The 18,989-nt window shown below is 51.9% G+C and overlaps 1 protein-coding gene across 2 annotated transcripts; it reads left to right on the top strand.

Annotated features, from left to right (window-relative positions):
• The first annotated feature begins 1,926 nt into the window (after positions 1 to 1,926).
• Positions 1,927 to 18,664, top strand: MCM5 (minichromosome maintenance complex component 5). Of its 2 annotated transcripts, XM_073330168.1 has the most exons (17): positions 1,927 to 2,010; positions 2,314 to 2,501; positions 3,970 to 4,096; positions 4,263 to 4,391; positions 5,671 to 5,843; positions 8,052 to 8,207; positions 8,770 to 8,936; positions 9,710 to 9,881; positions 10,085 to 10,196; positions 11,085 to 11,228; positions 11,646 to 11,711; positions 12,753 to 12,929; positions 13,452 to 13,564; positions 14,084 to 14,212; positions 15,380 to 15,522; positions 16,232 to 16,359; positions 18,243 to 18,664. In XM_073330168.1, exons 2-17 carry the CDS (start codon positions 2,335 to 2,337, stop codon positions 18,342 to 18,344), a joined length of 2,205 nt encoding a protein of 734 aa, XP_073186269.1. In that variant the 5' UTR covers positions 1,927 to 2,010; positions 2,314 to 2,334; the 3' UTR covers positions 18,345 to 18,664. The 2 variants fall into 2 exon arrangements, with proteins under 2 accessions (XP_073186269.1, XP_073186279.1); XM_073330178.1 differs by lacking the exon at positions 11,646 to 11,711.
• Positions 18,665 to 18,989: the final 325 nt, after the last annotated feature.

Here is an 18,989-nt window from a genome sequence, read left to right on the forward strand (position 1 = left end):
TTCCATAGAAATACCTATTAATTAATTACTTATGCAGAGTGTATGTGTTGGAGGATATTATTAGAGTTCTACTTTCTTTTCTAACTTTTTAAAAGTGAATTAAATTCTGGTGAAAGGCCCCAGACCAATGGCCTTAGAGATGACTGTAAATTGACAGAAGAGATTACAGCACAGACACCAGACCTACATTTATCATAGAGTCACAACAAAGCCAGCTGATCTGGAAGGAGTACTAGAACAGTCAATACAGACACAGACTAAGAAGTACAGCAAGAGCCTAACAACCAAGCAAATAGGGTGCATGTGTATGAAAATAAGAAAACACAGGAAAACTTACTGTAGAGGGTCATCTCCCATCCATATATTATTCATGGTACAAGAACTCATGCACAATGTACTATTTAGGGTTGCTAATTTTGGTTGGGCATATTCTGGGAGGTTTCATCACATGATATGTTCTTTAATTAAAGATTAATCTTTAATTCCTGGAGACTTCAGAACAATCCTGAGGGCTGGCAACCCTAGTACTGCTCTCTGCATGAGAGCTTGTAAATTTGTAATATAACCAGATGCTTTTCAACAGCAGCCTTCTTGGAAGTATCTTCTGCTCCCTGGAGACCCTTAAGGTGATCTGCTGCCAGGGGTCTTAGCAGAGCTCAGCAGAAAAAGGCGACACTGCTCTGGGGCCAGAACACACTTTTATTTTTTAAACTGAATGCAAAAAAAGAAAAATTACTTTAAAAGCTAGCACTATGTTACAGTAGCACTGGTGCCGGGCAGGATGGTTTCTCTTGGTGCAGTATAGACCAGGGGATGGTTATCAAGGAGCCAGCCTGCTGGGGTGCTGGAACAATTTTTATAGTGGGGGTGCTGATGATGGAACCAAGTATTTGGTGTATGGTATTACTACTTCAAGCCAGGGGTTGCAGCAGCACCTCTAGTTCCAGCACCACTGCTAGGCTGGATCACTATACTTCTGGCAGCTGGCAGGAGCGGACAGGCCACATCAGAGCAGTATGAACCAGAAAATAGGGACTGAGAGGCCACTTAGTGTTACTACAGCATTTGGCAGTATCGGTGTGGTATGGACCAGGGGATACTTATTGAGGGGCCAGCTTGTGTGACTATGGCACTGGGGCCCAGCACAACAGGCCATATCAGTGCACTATAGACCAGGGAACAGTTATTGAGCGGCCAATTTACATTATTGCAGCACTGGGGCCCAGCAGAATGACCCATATTGGAGCAGTGTAGACTAGGGGATAGTTATCTAGGGGCCAGATTGTATTACTGTGGCACTGGATCCCAGCAGGATGGGCTGTATTGGTGTAGTATGGACCAGAGGCAATTTACCGAGGGGCAACTCTGTGTTACTAAGGCCCTGGGGCCCAGCAGGACGCGCCATATCGGCACAGTAGGGACCAGGGGACTGGGCCCCGGTCACTGCAGCTGTTTACAGGCCTGATCTGCGCTGGCTGCGCCCTGTGGCTGCCCTTTGATTCCCTCAGGCCCAGGCCCCCCTGGAGCGATGGGCGGCTGCCCAGCGGCCCCGACCCGAGAGGGCTGATAGCTCCGCCCGCCCACCCGCGTCGCGTCGCGTCGCAAAGACAGAGCCACGTGCAGGGGTATGAGCACCCACCTCGCTGCCCCGCGCCCGGCCCAGAGCGGCTCTGCCCGGCCGCCATCTTACCCCCTCCCCTCCACTTCCCTCCAGTCGGGTTTTCGCGCCAAACGGCGCCTGACCACACGGGAGGGCGGGAAGGGGGCGGGGCTTCAGCGCCTCCTCCAATCCTCTTCCGTCTCCATGGCGACTCCCCGCTCGCTTCCGGTTCGGGCTGGACGAGGCGGAACGGCGCCGGGCCAATCACCGGCGTCAAGCTCCAGACTGGCCAATAGGGGCGCGCGTCTCCTACCCGGGTAGAACGTGTCTTCATCCCGCTCCCCTCCGCCCCCTAGTTTTGCCGCGAAAACCGGCTGGTCGGCGCGTGTCCGCTGCTGGGGCGATACGAGGTGACTGAGCCGGGCTGGGGGCCGATGCGGGGGAGCGGCGCGGCGCGGCGGCCCTGGCGGGGCGGCCCTGGCGGGAGACTGGGGGGGCGAATCAGGAGATCGTGGGGGGCGGTGAGGGTCGGATGGGGGAGGCCCCCGCGGGCTAGGCCGTGGGGGGGGTCGGATGCGGGATTCCCCCCGCCCGCCCGGCAGTCGGATGGGGAGTGGGGGGTAGATGGGGGTTATTGCGGGGGGGTGTCAGACCGGAGCGCTCTCTGGGGAGGGAGCTGGGCTAATTTATCCCCTTCTCCGCGGCTTGCTCAGGGCGGCGGCGCAGTCTTCGCCATGTCCGGTTTTGATGATCCCGGCATTTACTACAGCGACAGCTTTGGGGGCGACCCGGTGGCAGATGAGGGCCAGGTCCGGAAATCCCAGCTGCAGAGGCGGTTCAAGGAGTTCCTGAGGCAGTACCGGGTGGGCACGGACCGGTCTGGCTTCACCTTCAAATACAGGTGCTGCTGCTGAGGCAGAGAGGGAATTCCTCCAGCCAGCTCTGCCTTTAGCTGTCCACCTTCTCTCCTCCCTTTGGAGGGACAGCTGGTCACTTTCCTTCTAGTTTCAGAGTAGCAGCCGGGTTAGTCTGTATTTGCAAAAAGAACAGGAGGACTTGTGGCAGCTTAGAGACTAACCAATTTATTTGAGCACAAGCTTTCGTGAGCTACAGCTCACTACGTGCCTTCGGTGAAGTGAGCTGTAGCTCACGAAAGTTTATGCTCAAATAAATTGGTTAGTCTCTAAGGTGCCACAAGTCCTCCTGTTCTTTTTCCTTCTAGTGTGTGTCCAATCTAAATAATCGTTAGCGTTTACATACTGCTTTCACCTGTAGCTCCCAAACAGCTTTTTGCTGGATGGTCAGTGTCATCATGGCTGTTTGTGCAGGTGGGAAAACTCAGGAACCAAGATGTGTAGTGATTTTCCTGGGATCACACAGCAGGCCAGTGACAGAGCAGGGAATGAAACCTGGTTCTCTACACTCCCTATCCAGTGCCCCATTCCCTGGATTATGCTGCCCTCCATGGGCTGCGCTGCAAAGTTTGGCTCTAGATCTGAATTTCAAGTTCCCAGTTTCATGTTTCAGGGTGTTTAAATCTGGGGTTTAGTTTGGGGTTTCTCTTGATTGTAAATCAGTAATGGGTTTTTATCCTATGTGTTTTGAGGTCTGTGAGGATCCCTCTGTGAATTAAATGTATTTCTACTTCATGTCAGGTTTCAGAGTAACAGCCGTGTTAGTCTGTATTCGCAAAAAGAAAAGGAGTACTTGTGGCACCTTAGAGACTAACCAATTTATTTGAGCATGAGCTTCATGTATTTTTAAACTGCAAGGTCTGTGATTCCTTTGTGTAAAGAACAGGTGCTGAATTATCTGCAGGATGCAGGGAAATAAACAATGGGCACAGATCACCCAAGAGACTGAGAAATAACCAACTATCCATCTTTTATTTCCCTTCATCCTGATTTTTAAGGTGAACATCAACAACTGTTATGACATAATTTGGGTGTGATGGACCTTATCATTGGCACTTGAAGCATGTGAACAGCCTATGTAACTCCGATAGCACATTGGCATTAAACATTATGTGTACCATTGGGGCCAGAACTGGGCCAGGTCTGGTTCCATTTGAACACAATTTTAGAAAGGGGATTTGAATGCCCTGGGAAAAATCTGCCCAGCAGTCTCCATTTCCACTGTATCCCTTATGGATCTCTTGTCACTTTCCCGGATCACGTTCCTTTCCAAAGAACCTACAAAACCTGTCCATTCTGCTTCCAACTTAGCCAGGTCATTCTGAACAATGTATAGGGTGGTCACTGGGTCCCTTCTGTGGTTGTTCCTTGCCCCTAGGCTTGCTGACTACATGCATTTGCTAAGATTTGCATGATGTTTTCTGCTCTTCAAGTCTTACTCTTGTTCTCTTGCAGGGATGAGCTCAAACGGCATTATAACCTGGGCCAGTACTGGATCGAGGTGGAGATGGAGGACCTGGCCAGCTTTGATGAGGACCTGGCAGACTACCTGTACAAGCAGCCTGCAGAGCACCTGCAACTGGTAAGTATGGGGGATACCATGGAAAGGAGGACATGGAGGACTACTGTAAGAGTAGTCTTAGAACTGGCATACTGCCAGCTAATCATGGGCAGTCAGGTAACCACAATAGCCCCAAGGATTCTTCTTGGTGTGAATGGCAACTTGAGCTGTGTTGTTGCCTCCCCAGCTGGAGGAAGCAGCAAAGGAAGTAGCAGATGAGGTCACCCGTCCTCGCCCAGCAGGGGAGGAGACACTTCAAGACATCCAGGTCATGCTGAGGTCAGATGCCAATGCAGCCAATATCCGTAGTCTGAAGGTGAGCTGAATCCACTCATAGTATGGAGCAGTGGGGACAGGAATTGTCCACTGGTGGATTTGACTGTGGCGAGAGCTGCTAGAACCAGATGACTTGCTCAAGGCTTAGTTGGGGGGACTGGGTTGGATAAATGGTTTGGGTTTTGACCCATCTCTGATCTGTTTATCAGGATGACACTGTACGAGACAACGCGTATTTGACTTACTGTGCTTGATGGGACTCGTTAGTCTTAGGGCTGCTTTACACACAATTGTTGTAACACTTGAACATTGATTTGAGCCGGTATAGTTAAAGCAGTGCATCCCCTTAGTGTGGCTACATTAATGCCGGTATAAAGGTGCTTATATTGCTATAGCTAATCCCATAAATTTAGGAGAATAAGCTATACTGGTACAAGGCACCTTTATGCAGGTATATCCATGTCCATGCTAGAGGTGTACCAACGTAACTACTTCAGTAAAATATCCCCTTCCCCCGAGTTGAAGTACTTAAATTGATACCAAATGTGTGTATACCAGGTCTTTATAGCTCTGGTTACTGTTTTGGTGGCAAAGTGTCAGTGGATGGGTATTCTGATCTGTCTGTTCATTAGGTGGTGAGAATTATTTCTGCATCTCTGAGGGTCTTTCTGGGGAACACTGCTTTCTTCACCACAAACTTCTCTCTGATCAATACAATGCAAAATGCTGCAGGAAGAGACATAGCTATCGAATAATGAAGTTTCTTGTTAAAAACAACACAGCCCCTTCCCTGTGGCTGTGCAGTGCCATCTGCTTTGTCTGCATGTGGGGAATGGCTGCTTCCCTGAGATGCACACCGCAGCTTTGAGCCCTAATGCATTACAGGAGAAGGGCTTGGAAAGGGCGCAGGCCCTTGTGGGGAGGGAGAGCGAGGAGGGGTTCAGCAGAGCACTGTTAAGATGACACTCATAGCACATACTAAAATCCACTATTTCATTTGCAAATGGAACCAAGGAGAATAACCGACCTGGTAGGCTATTGTATGGATCCAAACTACTGACCTAAAATATTCTGTGGGGGAGGTGTGTGTTGTGAGGATGGTCATGGTCATTCCATACACTCCTCCTCGATTGCCTATATGGGCAGCTTTCCCCATGTTTCCCACGAAGCATCATACCCATGATCCTGGCTGCTTTGTGCTTGAAGGCTGCTGCATTTCTCCCCTCCCTTCTCTTCCACCTGCCCTCTCTACCATGTTGGGGTTTCCCTTCTTCCTGTGTGAGATGTTTTCTTACCACCCCCAACCTCTCCTTCCTCAGTCTGACCAGATGTCCCATCTGGTGAAGATCCCCGGGATCATAATTGCTGCAACTGCTGTGAGAGCTAAAGCCACCAAGATCGCCATCCAGTGCCGCACCTGCCGTAACACCATCAGCAACATTACCGTGCGCCCCGGCCTGGAGGGTTACGCCCTGCCCAGGAAGTGTAATACGTAAGCAATGGGAGTCCTTTCAGGAATCCTGGGTAGCGTGGGGGAGACCAAATTCCTACTCTGTCTTCCTGGGAGTCCCCCTGGCTGTGGATGCTGCATGAGTAGGTCTCACCTAGTGCTCTGTGCTGGGATCTCGGGGATGGTCATCCCTAAGTCGGTGGTGACTAAGTCAGTTGAGCTGTGAGTTGAAGGCTTTGCCAGGTCTGCATGTGTTGGGGGTTAGGGTGGTTAAGGCCAAATGTTAGCTACCAAAGTAGCACAACCATACTGAAGTGCGGTCTCTGCCCACCCCCGAGCTTAAATTAAAGGGAGCAGTCACACATACGCTTCCCTCCCTCAGCAACTCGCCTTCCCCAAAAGTCCTCTCACTGCCTTCGCAGAATCACAAAAGTCCTTAAGTACCTCCTGAATACCAATGGGCTGCTCACCTGGCCTGAGCTTTAAAAATAGATGGTCCTTGTCTCCAAGAGCTTCCAGTCGAAAAAGACTGGCTTTTTACTGATACTTCTAATTGCTCAGTCACCAGACAACACATACCATTCGTGTGTGTGTTTGTGTGTAAAGATAAATGAAATGCCCTGCTAGGTCATCTGATCCATGTAATTAATTAATTACCCTCCCCTGTCCCCAGTGAGTGCATTGTTCCTTACAGTAAGTCAGATTGTGATACACTTTCTCACACTGAGGCTATGACTACACTACAGTTTGTCGGCAGAACTTATGTTGCTCAGGGATATGAATAAATCGCCCCCTGGGCAACGTAAGTTACACTGACATAAGCTCTGGTGTAGACAGCACTATATTGGCAGGAGAGCTTCTCCCACTGACGTAACTTCTGCTGCTCACGGAGGTGGTTTTATTATGCCGACGGGAGAACTCTCTCCTGTTGGCATAGAGCGCCTTTACCAGATGCGCTGCCACGCTGTACGTGTAGACATGCCTTGAGTAATACCTTACTCCACAGTATCCCCGTTGACTTCAGTAGGGCTATTTTGGTGTAACGTAGCATTCAGCATGAATAAGCAGATCATGAAATGGCGCTATGCACTTAGGATGGGATTCCCAAAGCCACTGTTCCAAGGGATTTGGATGCCCAATTTCCATTATAAATGAACAGGAGCCATGTGTGCCAATCTCTAGGCAGATGTCAAACCCACGAAAAAAATGCCGAAATTGGGCTTGTTTTTGGCTTAATTGGCCTGTGAGTTGCTTGTTGCTTCTTTTTTTGATTGGCTCCTGGCAAGCAGGGGCAAGAGAGGGATAGAGTTAGGGGCGCACAGCCAGTCCACCACAGTCCCAGACTGCAGGCCAGGGGGATCTAGTCACATAGTGTTCGGGTTCTTAGGGATAGGCTTGGTTTGGCCTTGTTTTGAAATGGGATTAACTTGATTTTTGGATTATTGTGAAAATCGGGGTGCTTATTTACCGTATGAAAGTTGGCAACTATGTCTCTAGGTACCTTTGGAAATGTCAGCTTTGGTTGAAAATGACTTCCACGTCCCGTGGGGGACCATAGACCATGCTAACAAATCTCAGTGTCAGGATGTTTCCCTGCTATTTAGCCTACAGTTTTCCTTTTATAGTTTATCCCACTAACCTTAACTAAACCTCCTTAGACAACTGTAAATGGCTCTTCTCTTCCTTTGTGTTATAAACTCGTAGGCTTTTGTCCGCACTTAGTTGTTACTTACCAAGCTAAGCATATTTAAACCTCTCAAATCTTTCCACTTCAATCCATCATTTTTCCCTTAATCTATTTTCTTTTTTCTGAGCTTTCCATTTTACCTCCCTTTGTCTGTCTAGCTCTGTGGGGGCAGGGACTGGCTCTTGCTGTCTGTCTGAACAGCACCCAGTCCAATGAAGCCCTGATCTCAGTTGGTGCCTCTAGCATTATTCTTGTACAAATAGCCTCCACCAGTTTGTCATGGTCTTGTCAGAATTCAGCATCGCAGTCTAAGATGAGGTAGCTTTTCACTTACCAAATCTGCCCACTTTGGGAGCTTCTCTGGGGAGACTTTTCTGGGGGGAAGCTTGTGTGTCACTAGGCAATGCTAAATAAAGGCAAAACTCAGCCTGTGTGTTTACAGGGCACTATTCTCCATGGCATCACTGGATGCAAATAGAGCTTCCTGATGATCTCTCCTGACTCCTAATGCCACTAACTAGCTTTCTAATGATCCGTTTCTTTAACGTTCCCCCTTTGCTTAGGGAACAGGCTGGCCGCCCGAAGTGCCCCCTGGATCCATACTTCATCATGCCGGACAAGTGCAAGTGTGTGGACTTCCAGACCCTGAAGCTCCAGGAGTCTCCAGATGCTGTACCACATGGGGAAATGCCCCGGCACATGCAGCTATACTGCGACAGGTAATACCAGTTTCCCTTGCTGCCTGTCCTGAGGGTTGTTTCAAGGAGAGTCAGTGGTAGATCCAGCCATTTGCTGGATGAGGTGTTTATCTGGGTTTGGATGTATGTGGGGGGTGCTGTCTTCTCCCCAGCTTTTTGCTGGGGGGAAGGATTGGTTGTGAATGGATATAAACAGGGTTTTGGAATCTTAGGTATGTAAATATGGATCAACTAACTCGCAACAATTCCATGAGGCTTAATAGTTTGCAAAGTGCTTTGAGATCCTTGGATCCTGTGTGCAAAGTTGCTCAGGTACCATCATGAAAGAAGAGGTAAACTGGAGCAGAAGAGGTTTTTCTTTTTTTTGTTGGGCTTGAGGTGAAGATGGTGACTTTTGGTGTGTGGTTCCTTTATCTTGAGCAGCAGCTTCCCTGGTTCTCCAGTGCCAGGAATCTAAACCTCTTGTCTAAGTTTGGATGGGAAGGAGAGGAAGAGATGAAGGGGGTTTTCCCATCTTCAGTAGCCTTCCATCCCATCCCTTTCTTATACAGAACTAACACTCCTCTCCCCTTCCTCCTCTCAGGTATCTGTGTGACAAAGTTGTCCCTGGAAACAGAGTTACCATCATGGGCATCTATTCCATCAAGAAATCTGGCCAGACCAAGAGCAAAGGCCGGGACAATGTGGGAGTGGGGATCCGAAGCTCTTATATCCGTGTGGTGGGGATCCAGGTGGACACCGATGGCTCAGGTAAGACCTTACTTTGGTTTCCTCTCTGGCTCAGGTTATAACATGGAGTTAGAAAATCCTCCATTCTGAACAGCTGTTACCCGTGACCTCCAGCTAGTGATGCCATGGGTGAGAACTGCCTTTCTGTAGCAGCACACGTCCATCAATACCACTCACGTAGCAACGGTCTCAGACCGGTCCAGAGGGGATATAGCATTAGTCCCAGGTTCCCTGTGTATATGCACTACTGCTTTCTTACACAGCTCTGCACTGCTTGTGCTCGGTAAAATTAAACAGGAAACCTCATCGGCTTTAAAAATCCAGCTCATGTTTCAAAAGCACGCTCGGTTTTTGTTCTGCTCCTGATTCTCCACCCACCCCCAAAGCATCAGGCATAGCTTCCTCCTCCAGATCCTCATTTTCCTCCCCCTAGCATAAGTCAGGCCTCTTGATCCTTCTCCCCACATCCAGCAGTGATCCACGTCACTCTCCTCTTTGACTGTTGCTTGGTTGACATCAGCTGAACCAACTTTAAGTGTTACTTCTTTATTGCGGAACAAAACAAATGCTTCTACTCAGGGCTGCACTCTCAGGTTTCAGTAGCAAACTCCAGTCCCTGCTGTGTATGGTTAACTCCGCTCTCCTTTCCGTGTGAACTCGTAACAGTGTTACTAAAGTAATTCCCAGACCTGCAGGTGGATTCTGGAGAAAACTCTGGTGGCCAGCCAGGCTTGATCTAGGTTCATCTCTGCTGACAGATTCATTCACAGTTTACTTCCCTCCACCCTTTCTAGGCCGCAGTTTTGCTAGCTCTGTGACTCCACAGGAAGAGGAGGAATTTCGCCATCTCACTTCCATGCCCAATGTCTATGAGACTATCGCCAAGAGCATTGCGCCCTCTATCTACGGCAGCACTGACATCAAGAAAGCCATCTCCTGCCTGCTGTTCGGAGGCTCCCGCAAGAGGTCAGGGAAATGAATCCAACTGGGCACAGTGGGAAGGGAGCAGGGGCAGAGATGCAACACAAGTCGTCGTCTTCTGGGATCAATCCTTCTGGGATCCTTTTTCTGTTTCCTAGAAGCAGAAAGTTGCATGTCAGTGATGTTTTTGCTTGTGCATTGTCTAACCAGAACAGCCCTCACCTCCCCCCTCCTGCCTTTCTCTGCAGGCTTCCGGATGGGTTAACCCGCAGAGGGGACATTAACCTGCTGATGCTGGGAGACCCTGGCACAGCCAAGTCCCAGCTCCTGAAATTTGTAGAGAAGTGTTCACCCATTGGGGTAAGTGTCCTACGTAACCTGGGTTACTACTTTACCATCAGGCAGAGACTTTGTATCAGGGCGAGTCAGTTTCTTTTTGCTTCATGTATCCTTGAGAATTGGAGCCAGTAGATGATTCCATTGATGGTTCATGGGGCAGAACAGAAGCCAGAGTGTGCTCTGCAGGGCTGATGAGCTCGTGGGCCTGTTGATCACAGTCAACAACAGAAAAGTAGGCATAAGGAGTGGGCAAATAATGGGTCGGAACCAGAGAGCACTTCTCACAGGGTCACTTTCTCAACCTAGCCATGATTTATTGGAATATTTAACTGGGCATATTTTCCCCAGCCTGTCCAAGCTGGCTGAGCTGCATATAACAAACTGAACTAATGGGGAAGTTGGAAGATAAAGTGAAATAATTCTGATTGACTGCACCTGTCAGACACAGAGGTCCAAACTGAGACTGAGTGTGGAATTTTATTTCCATCCACGTTTTTCTGCTGTCTTCATCGACACTTGCATCCAGGCACCCTTCTTCCTCTCGAGTGAAACAAACATAACTCTGCAGCCCACTGAAGTGATCAAATAAGTTACTCTCTGTATCTAATAGCTGCATCATCTGTCTAGGAGCCCTCTAATGCTTTGTAACTACTTAGCCCAAACCCTGGCTAAATAAAGTCCCCTTACTCTGTACCTTGAAGGCTGTCAAGGCTGGATCTTAGTGTGTGCATGCTGAGGAGGTACTTTCCAGGGCTCAATCTCATCTCGCAGCTGCTGGGCTGGCCTGTAGCTATTCTGTGGCTGAGGTCACAGCCCTGCGCTGGGTTTATTTCATTCCGGGGCCGAGTGAGGCAGACTCGGGGTTCTCCTGGTGCCTGACCTGTTGTCCTCTTCCTGTCCTTCCCTCAGGTGTACACCTCGGGGAAAGGCAGTAGTGCAGCCGGCTTGACAGCCTCTGTGATCCGAGACCCCTCTACACGGAGCTTCTTCATGGAGGGAGGAGCCATGGTCCTGGCGGATGGGGGCGTGGTCTGCATTGATGAATTTGACAAGGTACAAACATAGCACGCAGAGGGACAGGCCGTGCAATGTTCTCTAAGGGTGGTGGGAAGGGAGGAGCCATGGGGGGGGAACTGCCGCCTTCCCTCGCCTGCAGGGAAATGTATGTGCTGCTACAGGAAGGGCAGGGAGTTCCCCTGGAGGGTGATGTTTTGTGCTGCAGTGTGGAAGGGCAGGGGTTGTTTGCGGTGGATGGAGACCTGTGCCTTATGTGGGAGGGCAGGAAAAGGAGCTGGCATCAGGAGGCAATTGCAAGAGAAATCTCAGTTTGTGTGCATTAAAAATACGTGAAACGTGAGTGTGCTGGAGGAGGAAACCGTGCTGGCTACATGAGGCTGTCCTGCGAGCCCAGGCCTCAGAAAGGGATATTCAGGTATAAATTTTATTTTTCTCTCTCCACCCATTAACAAGATGCGGGAGGACGACCGAGTGGCCATCCACGAGGCTATGGAACAGCAGACCATCTCCATTGCCAAGGTGAGGTGCCAGCAAACGGCACTGGCCTCAGCCTGTATCTAGCCCTCTGTGAAACTGCAGAGCTGCTGCTGAGACTGGGGGAATGTGGGGAGAGAAGAGGAGGGGTAGCTGTAGGGATAGGCCCCTGAATCCAGCTCAGGGCTTCTTGCGGAGCAGAGTAACCAGCTCTCATGGACCCAGGGGCCTTTGCCAGAAGGTGGCTGAGCCTCAAGGGTTGCCCTGGGTTCCCTGCGAATCACTGCTTTGACAGATTGTATGGGGTTTGGAGCTACCGACTGCTCTGGTCTGGGAGCAGCAGGCTCTGCTCTGGGGCAATGTCCCTGTCCGAGAGAGCCTAAAGGAAATCATTCTCCGGTTCAGCATGAGTGGAACCAAACTCCCTGTCTTCCCTCCCAGCCACCCTTTCTGCTGGCAACTCTGCCATGCCCCTTGCCACTCAGACTCATGCCTCGGTGTAACTCCTGACTCCTCCCTCTTTCTCCTGCTGCTCTAAACTTGTGACTTCTCCTATCGCCAGATCAAACTACTTCCCTGCACTGCATCTCCACGAGGCACCTGTTCCTCTCCATTGCCATCATTAAACTTGTGATGGGACAACTCTCTCGAGCACATCCGGGGTGTGCCCCGTGGCCTCTTCGCCTGTCTATACAGCACCTCTCATGCTGTTGGCATTATGTATTACATGTGGCTTCCACCGATGGGGGACTTTTAGGGAGGTCTTCCTCAAATGAGGCTCATGTGGCTGTGCTGTCCAAATCCCTATGGTTATCCTGCCAGCCTCCACCTCCCCCAGCAGGGACCCTTCCTTGGCCAACTGGATTCCGCTTATGGGCCCTTATTTAAATGCTGGTATGTGTGAGGTTTCCTCAGTGCTCTGAGAACCAGAGATAGAAGAAATGGTTAAATAGCTTTCCCTACCCCCTGCCATCCCGGGATGCGTCCGTGTGATCCTGACAATGTACATTGCATTAGGAGCCAACAACATGGTTATTGTGTTGATGTGGGGCTTGACCTCCACTCCCCCTTCTATTTCTCATGCAGGCTGGTATCACAACCACTCTGAACTCCCGCTGCTCAGTCCTGGCTGCTGCCAACTCTGTCTTCGGGCGCTGGGATGAAACCAAAGGCGAGGAGAACATAGACTTCATGCCGACAATCCTGTCCCGATTTGACATGATCTTCATAGTTAAAGATGAGCACAATGAGGAGCGAGACGTGGTGAGGGCAGGCGGTGGGCTTGGTGTTGCGACTTGCCTGGGGTGGATAAGACACATGCAGGAGGATTAGCTGGGAGCAATGTTGGGGCAGAGGATTTGTGGAAGGGGACAGTGGAGGAAAGTGTCTGCCCAGCTCACCTCCCAAGTGTGTCCGGTGCCAAGTGGGTTATTTGATTTGAAGTACCTTGCAATGGACCTGCTACCTGTTGCCCTTCTTTAGCAGGTCTGAGTACAGCTCAACCACTTTGGGCCTAGGGAAAGGAAAGTAAATTTGGCAGGGACTGGAAGACAGAATTAAAGTTGTCTCCTGTGGTCCCAAACTCTGTGCACTTAAGCACTGTTGGGTCAGAACTTTAGAACAAAGCGCAAGGCCCATCTGTTCTCCTGACTTGCCCCAGATTAGAAGCGTGGAGTTGGCTTGTTCTCTTTTGCCCTGGTACCAGCAATGGGCAGAATTTCTGTCTGTAGCATTTGAAGGGTGGAAGGAATTCTGCTATCCACCTCTTCTCTGCACTGTTTCCAGACTCTGGCCAAACACGTGATGTCGTTACATGTGAGTGCCCTGACGCAGACCCAGGCAGTGGAGGGTGAGATTGAGCTGAACAAGCTGAAGAAGCTGATCTCCTACTGTCGAACGTAAGTCTGCAGCGACTCTCGGGTGACATGACGACTGGGCTGGGCAGCAGAACCATGGGCAGGCTGCAAAGCTTGCTGGGCACGTCCTGCTTGGTGCCATGCTGATGTGTTCTCTGCCACTCTCAAACTCCTGCTGGGACTTATAGTTACGCTCAGCAATTCTGGACCTGCTGCTGGGCCGGTCGCCTCTTTGAAGTGGCTTCACTTAGATGGGCCCAGTGTCAGACCTTTAATTCCTTAGTGGGGGCCATCAGCACTCCTTCTTCTCTACAGTCAGCCCCCAGCATCTTGGGTTATTTCCACCCCTGGCTCTAAGGAGGGGCATGGTCACCTCTGAGGTTCTGTTTGAGATGCCAGCTGGGTAAATTCTCACCAGGGCCTGGATTTTCACAAAATCTGGCCTGGATTGTGGTGGCAGGGGAAGAGGCTCCACCACTGCACTGCATAGGTAGGGGGGTGCCACTATGTCTTTTCCCAAGTACCGTCTGGTTCATGGCGCTTCCCGTTCCCTTCTCACAGGAAGTGCGGCCCACGCCTTTCGGCAGAGGCTGCAGAGAAGCTGAAGAACCGCTATGTCCTGATGCGCAGCGGGGCCCGCCAGCATGAGCGGGAGAGTGACCGCCGGTCCAGTATCCCCATCACCGTCCGGTGAGAGCACGCGCCTGGCCGGGTGCAGGGAGGGACACAAAGGGGGTGGGAACCCTAGATGCTTGGAGTAATCCTACAAAGGGAATATGGCCAACGCTGCACAAGCCCCCTGAAAATGGAATAGGCTCCGGGTGAGCCCAGGCCTGCACTGAGCTGGACCCTGTTAAAGCCACCAGAGCGAAGTACATGCTCTAAGGCTCTTCTGTAAGTGCTTCACTCCTAAAGATGGCTGCTCCCCTCTTCTCCATCTCTCCCTCTGCCCCCCCAACTGTCCTTACCGTCGCTGCCTTCTGCTGGCGTGGGGACCACGAGGCTCCGGTGCAGGCTCTCACTCACGTGGGGTAGCATCGCACAGACCTGCGACTTCCATTGTTGAGAGCTTCACTGGAGGCAGCACCACTTAAGGGAAGGTGGCTAGGGCGGACTAATGACCTACAGATACCAGAGCGTCTCCAGGCTGCACCTGGGTCTCACTTGTGGTGGGAGTGGAAAAGGAGAAGACTGCTCCTTCTGGCCAGAATTTCCCCTTCCCACCCATTTCCCTTCTCCCCCATTTTTAATGGAGAACGGTGGCCTGAGCTAGCAGAGTGTCTGCTTAGTGGGAACTGTGCACCACTATCTAGTGGATGGGGAGAGCCCTGCCTTGGGTTGGGTGTTTCCCTTGGGTGGGAGTGGGAGTCATTGGGGCAAGACGTGGGATTCCTAGATCCCGAGGCTAGAAGGGACCATTGTGTTGCTCTAGTCTGCCCTCCTGTATAATGCAGGCCAGAGAACTTCCCCCAAAATAATTCCTAGAGCAGATCTTTTAGACAAACAGCCAGTCTTGATTTAAAAATTGCCAGTATGGAGAATCCACCACAGCGCTTGGTAAATCGTCCCATGGGCAAATTGCTCTCACTTAAAAATTTACACCTTAATTCCAGTCTGTGTCCAAGCGCCCCACTCCCGTTAGATAGGATGGGAGTGTTCTGCTTTGCACAGGTGGGGGTGTCTGGGATGTGTTGACCCTTCCCCAGCTGCTAAACGACTGTTTTACTCAGTGCTTTGGGATGTATGCAGCAGGCGGTGTGTGGAACGGAGGAATTTCCTAACCGAGGCGGGAAAGGGTTCTGGGGGAGTGGAGGCCCATGGTGACTTTGTTAGAAAGGGCTTCCCTGTGGTTCCCAGGCAGCTGGAGGCCATTGTGCGGATTGCAGAGTCCCTCTGCAAGATGAAGCTTCAGCCTTTTGCCACCGAGGGAGACGTTGAAGAGGCCTTGCGGCTTTTCCAGGTGTCCACTCTTGATGCAGCCATGTCGGGCAGCTTGTCAGGTGAGGCCCTGAGCGATCTGTGTTTCCCCTCTTCCCCCCCCGGAAACCTCTTGCAGTGTAAATCATCTTTTTTGAGCCCACTCCCTTCTGATCAGTGGGTGGAGAATAAACCCCACCTCTCTTGGGGGGGAGGGCGGGGGCGCACCACAAGGCAACCTAACCTGGTGCTTCTGGGTGGCTGTGGTGGTGACTCCCCTGGGCAGGCCAATGCACAGGGCTGCAGGTGCCCCTCATTCATTCTGTGGCAGGTGTCGTCCTGTCACTGTAGTCCAGGCAGAGGGTTAGTGTAGTGCCTAATGCTCCCATCTAAATGGGGGCGGGGGGGGAGCATGAACTCTCCCAAACCCCAGAGGAGGTGCTGAGTCTGGGTGTTTCCTGGTTCAGACCAGCAAGCCCAGGAGCTATGGGGGTGTGAGGGCTGGATGCCCAGCTCCCCCATATTTCCATGGGGAGCGATGGGAAGTAGCCCTTCGACCATACTGTTCCTTTCGGAGACAGAGGCTTACCCAGGGGATTTGCAGCGTGGTGTGGTTGTCAGAAGTTGAGATGAGGAGGATTCAGTCTGGATGTTTTGCTATTCGGTCACCTTTTTGGCTTGCCAAGGGTTGTCCAGTCTCTCTTGCTTTTGTGGGGAGGGGGCAGCTCGTGCGGCATGAGCGAGGCCTTCGGAGGAGCAGGGGTCTCTAATCCAGCGTCGTCTCCTCCCTAGGAGTGGAGGGCTTCACGACGCAGGAGGACCAGGAGATGCTGTCCCGCATTGAAAAACAGCTGAAGCGCCGCTTTGCCATTGGCTCCCAAGTGTCAGAGCACAGCATCGTCCAGGACTTCACCAAACAGGTGAGCCTAATGGGTGTAGCCCGTCCCTGGTGGGGACAGTCTGAAGGGCTGTGATACCAAGACCCTACAAGACAGCTATGGCCATGAGGACTCTTTCCTGAAATGTGGCCAGGCTCCTGCTGCTGCTTGTGTACCTTCCCAGTCAGCTGGGTGCCAGGGAGTGGTGTGAAACCAGGGAGTGGTGTGAAACCAGGGAGGTGGGTGACTGTCTACGGCAGGGGTCGGCAACCTATGGCACGCGTGCCAAAGACGGCACGTGAGCAGATTTTTAATGGCACGCTGCTGCCTGCTGGGTCCCAACCGCCGGTCCTGCTCGGCCCGCTGTCGAACCCAGGCCGGGACCCCAGCCGGCAGCAGTGTGCCATTAAAAATCCTGCCCGCCCCAGCCTGCTCTTTTCCCCCCGTCCCCCATGGGGGCAGGGTAAAGAAACTTGGTCCTGCTGGCTGCTGCTGCAGGGCAGGCAAGCTCCCCCCTCTCCTGCCTCTTCCCCCAGCGTGCTGGGTTCCTGCCCCTCCTCTGCTCCCTCCCTGCCACTGAGTCGGATGGCCCTTGCAAGGGAGGGGGAGAAGCAGAGCCGCAGCGCGCTTGTCGCTCCGGGGAGGAGGTGGAGAAGAGGTGGGGACGGGGCCTTGGGGAAGGGGGGGTGGGATCAGGGCATATCCCCTCAAGCCCCCTGCCGTGAGCCGCTCTGGGCAGGGAGCTGGGAGCACCCCCCCAGCCCTCTGCCCTGACTCCTGCACCCCCCATATTTCCACCCCCACCCTGAGCACCAAACGGGAGCTCCTGCGCGCGCGCGCACACACACGCGCGCACACACACTCTACCTGCACCCTCGCACCAAATGGGAGCTCCCCAGGTAAGCGCTCCACACCCAAACCTCCTGCCCCAACCCTGAGCCCCCTCCCTCATTCTAGCTCCTAGCCAGACTCTGCACCCCAACCCCCAGCCTGCTCCTTCACCCCCAGCCCTGAGCTCAGTGCACTCCCACCCTCAGCTCAGTGCAGAGAGAGAGGAAGAGAATGGGCTAGAACCAGGGAGAAGGTAGGTACCCACTTTATATGGGCAGGGCCGGGATCCCAGACCGGCAGCAGGCTGAGCGGGGCCGGCAGCTGGGACCCTGGCTGGCAGGAGCTGACAGATGGAACCCCAGCCCGGCAGTGGGCTGAATGGCAGCGGGATGAGCCACTCAGCCTGCTGCTGGTCTGGAGTCCCGGCCACTGGCCCCGCTCAGCCCGCTGCCGGTCTGGGGTTCTGACTGCTGGCCCCTTGCCAGCCGGGGTCCTGGCCACAGGCCTGGCTCAGCCTGCTGCTGGCCTAGGTGAACGGAACCCCAGGCCGGCAACTGGCTGAGAGGGCCGGCGGTGTAAGATCAGCATTTTAATTTAATTTTAAATGAAGCTTCTTAAACTTTTTGAAAACCCTGTTTACTTTACATACGACAATAGTTTATATATTCTATAACTAGACTTAGAGAGAGAGAGCTTCTAAAAACGTTAAAATGTATTATTGGCACGGGAAACCTTAAATTAAAGTGAATAAATGAAGACTCGGCACCCCGCTTCTGAAAGGCTGCCGACCCCTGGCCTAGGGAATGCTGTAGGGGTTCTCCATCCTGTGCAGCCCAACTGCCGTTCCAGCTCCTTCCACTGTTTCCACTGATATTGGAACAGTCAGAATGCCAATCGATGACGCAGAGAAGAGTTCATCCTGTATTACAAGCCCCTTCTCTATGTAAACGTCTGTCAGTCTGGAATGACTTCAGTGTTTGTTTCTCACTGGGCTACGGTGAACTTTCCTGGGTGGGCTGCAGCACCCACAGCTCATGGCTGTACTGTGAAAGGCTCATATGGGATTGTCATTCTCCTGCTCCGCTTTCTTCCAGAAATACCCCGAGCACGCCATCTACAAGGTGCTGCAGCTCATGATGCGGCGTGGTGAGATCCAACACCGCATGCAGCGCAAAGTCCTCTACCGCATCAAGTAATCTCGCTTCCTCACCCTCTTGCCGGTGGCCAAAACCATCCCGGGGAAACCAGGGCCAGCTGCTGCGGATGAGGATGCTCCTGAGTTCCAGCAAGATCTTAATGAAGAAGGCCCTGTAGTGCTGGCCTCTCCTGTGCATGGAAGAAGCCTCCAACTAGGCACCTAAATGGGAGGGCACCTCCGGTTTTAATCAGATTGATGGCAGGAAAGGCTGCTTGTCTTGTATCGCAGCTGCTCTGGGGAACATCATGATGACATTTTAATAAAACATTACAAAGCTTTTAGTTGCAATAAAACTTCAAATAAAAGATAACGTTGGTACCAATGGCTCTTGTGGCGCTTTGAAGAGAGCGGAGGGATGAGTTTCGTGACTATGTGGGATTCTCCATTGCCTTGTGATCTGTTCTGCTTTGCTCATGGCTATGCTGGGACTTCCATTTGCATTCCCTGGTAGCTGAGCCATTGGACACGTTTCCTCCCTCAAAATGGGCCTTCAGCCCTGTTGATTGAGGTCACACACACAAATGTAACTGCAAGGAGTGGCTTTCCAAGAGAGTTGATCTTTCCCATGAAACATAAATCTCATTAGTGCAGAGGCACATTATGCAGCCTGCAATGTTGGGTCGAGACATGCTGGCAGCCCATC

The sequence above is a fragment of the Lepidochelys kempii genome, chromosome 1 (assembly GCF_965140265.1).
Source record: "Lepidochelys kempii isolate rLepKem1 chromosome 1, rLepKem1.hap2, whole genome shotgun sequence".
Lineage (NCBI taxonomy): Eukaryota > Metazoa > Chordata > Testudines > Cheloniidae > Lepidochelys > Lepidochelys kempii.

Coding starts and splice junctions, on each gene's coding strand:
- MCM5 (XM_073330168.1), top strand. CDS start 2,335: ATGTCCGGTTTTGATGATCCCGGCATTTACTACAGCGACAGCTTTGGG. Junction 5,844..8,051: donor CTGCCCAGGAAGTGTAATAC/GTAAGCAATGGG, acceptor CCCTTTGCTTAG/GGAACAGGCTGGCCGCCCGA. Junction 12,930..13,451: donor ACAATGAGGAGCGAGACGTG/GTGAGGGCAGGC, acceptor CACTGTTTCCAG/ACTCTGGCCAAACACGTGAT.